The sequence below is a fragment of the Galeopterus variegatus genome, unplaced genomic scaffold (genome assembly GCF_000696425.1).
Source record: "Galeopterus variegatus unplaced genomic scaffold, G_variegatus-3.0.2 Scaffold3698, whole genome shotgun sequence".
NCBI classification, from domain to species: Eukaryota; Metazoa; Chordata; class Mammalia; order Dermoptera; family Cynocephalidae; genus Galeopterus; species Galeopterus variegatus.
The window spans coordinates 203,808-205,672 of NW_007729809.1; the positions used below are offsets into that span (position 1 = coordinate 203,808).

Genomic DNA, 1,865 nt, shown 5'->3' on the forward strand with positions numbered 1-1,865 from the left:
GCTCAAAGAAAATGCTCATTGCAGCATTTCGGATTCCAGATTTTTGGATCGGGGATTTTCAGCTGGTAAGTATGATGCAAATATTCCAAAGTCCAAAAAATCTAAAACGTGAAACACTTCTGGTCCCAAGTTTTTCAGGTAAGGGATATTCAAACTGTGTAACAGAGTAGCCTATGTATCTACCTCTTAAAAAACCTTCATCATCTGAAGTCGAGGGATGTGCAGGTGTTTTTGCAGACTGCTAGCAGACTTTCCTCCCTAAGCGGAAGTCATGGATGTTTTGCATATTAACTTAGGTTACCTAGTTGCCTTGTCCTTGAAACGAGGCAAGAGATGCCGCGAGCTTGTTGGTGGTTTGGGGCTGTGGCTGCATAGTGGCATTTGGGCTGCTGTCTGGCTGGCAGCTGGTGTCTCTCAGCGTGTCTGACTGTTCAATTTGGTGCCGTGGCTGCTGCTGGGCCTTTCATGTGCCATGGGGGTTAGACGGAGGGGGGAGCCACTACATGGGTGGGAAATGCGGGGAACAACAGTATCGGGCTCCTTAAGGACCTCTCTGGGGTTCTGGAGCTTTCCATGACTGCTTCGCATGACATTAGAAAGGTTTTCAGCCTGAGCCTTGGTCTTTTGACAGGTATTTCATTGTTTTGTGTTAGATATTACAACTGGACAACAGCAGCACCTCTACTCCTGGCAATGCAGGCCTTCCAGAAACCTCTGCCAAAGGTGAGCTTTAACATGAGAAACAAAAGGGGATGCTAAAAATGATGGACAGATTAATCTGGGTGGTTGGAATTTAACTCTTATTTTAGAAACCACAAAGTTAATGACATTGTGCTCTTTTGAAGTTCATGAGCATATATGTCAGGACTTTCAGATCTTTCTCTCTTGCTCCTTGAACATTTTTTCTTCTCCTTCTTATTAAGGCAAAACCTCCTGGTTGTAGTAGTGTGGACCAAGGGTCCCTTTCCTAACACCTGTCATGCTAGGGACACAGGTGGGGGCACAGCAGAGGGAAGCCAAGTGAGGATGAGGGGGCAAGCGTGCCACGTTGTAGGGTTGGAGCAGGCAGCAGGGTTGGGTGCAGGGTGGCAGTGCACCAGGCCCCAGGCCCTAGCGCTAGCCTCAGGCATTGCTCAGCCAGGGAGCCAGCCCTGTGCCTTATTCTTGGAGGCAGGAGCCAGTTCAGGACCTGGGTGGCTCATAGTCCACAGGTGAGAGGAGGGCAGATATGCCACCTGCCAGCCCACAGTGTCCTCATCCTCCCCTCAACAATATGCTGGACACTCAGCCTGGAATTGTTAATTTTTTCCTTGTTGGATCTTCCTGTCACATTATACGTTATTTTTGCTGCAGAGACCCAGCCTTAGACTTGGTTGTTTCCTGTGTACACTCGGCAAGTACTTTGTAGAGCTGAGGATAGTGTAGTCTGCCAGGTGGGCTGAGGCTCTTGAAGGTCTCGTCTGACCTTGTTGAACCTGTGCTTGCTCCTTCGTGGTTGTGTGTGTGTGCTGTGATGTGGGGTTGTGGCCTCATCTCTGGTGGCACGTTATCTGTGAGCACTCTGTGGACTGGGCTGAGGGCACGTTCTCCACAGTGATTTTTGTTTTGTTCCTACCAGGTTCCTCACGGTATCCATAGCCTGGGATAAATTGTTATGTTTCTCAACTCTTACAAATCAATAAGAAAAAACACCAGTGTAACAGAAATATAGTTAAAGGATTAAGTTTACAGATAAATAACTACACATGGCTTCAAAACTTAAAGAAATTAGTTCTTGCGATATGCATGCTAAAATCTTTTTATAGGTGTAGTTAGTAATTTTTTGACACTACTTATGGTGTTTCTGTAATATAGAAATAATTTTT

General features: G+C 46.4%; 1 protein-coding gene across 1 annotated transcript in view; it reads left to right on the plus strand.

Moving 5' to 3' along the window:
* LPIN1 (lipin 1) overlaps positions 1-1,865 on the plus strand; it is a gene marked incomplete at its 3' end in the record, with an annotated part of 37,392 nt that overhangs the window by 21,000 nt on the left and 14,527 nt on the right. The window contains exon 11 of the mRNA XM_008585754.1: positions 654-723. Coding sequence (XP_008583976.1) covers positions 654-723 — 70 coding nt within the window. The remainder of the gene's footprint in view (positions 1-653; positions 724-1,865) is intronic.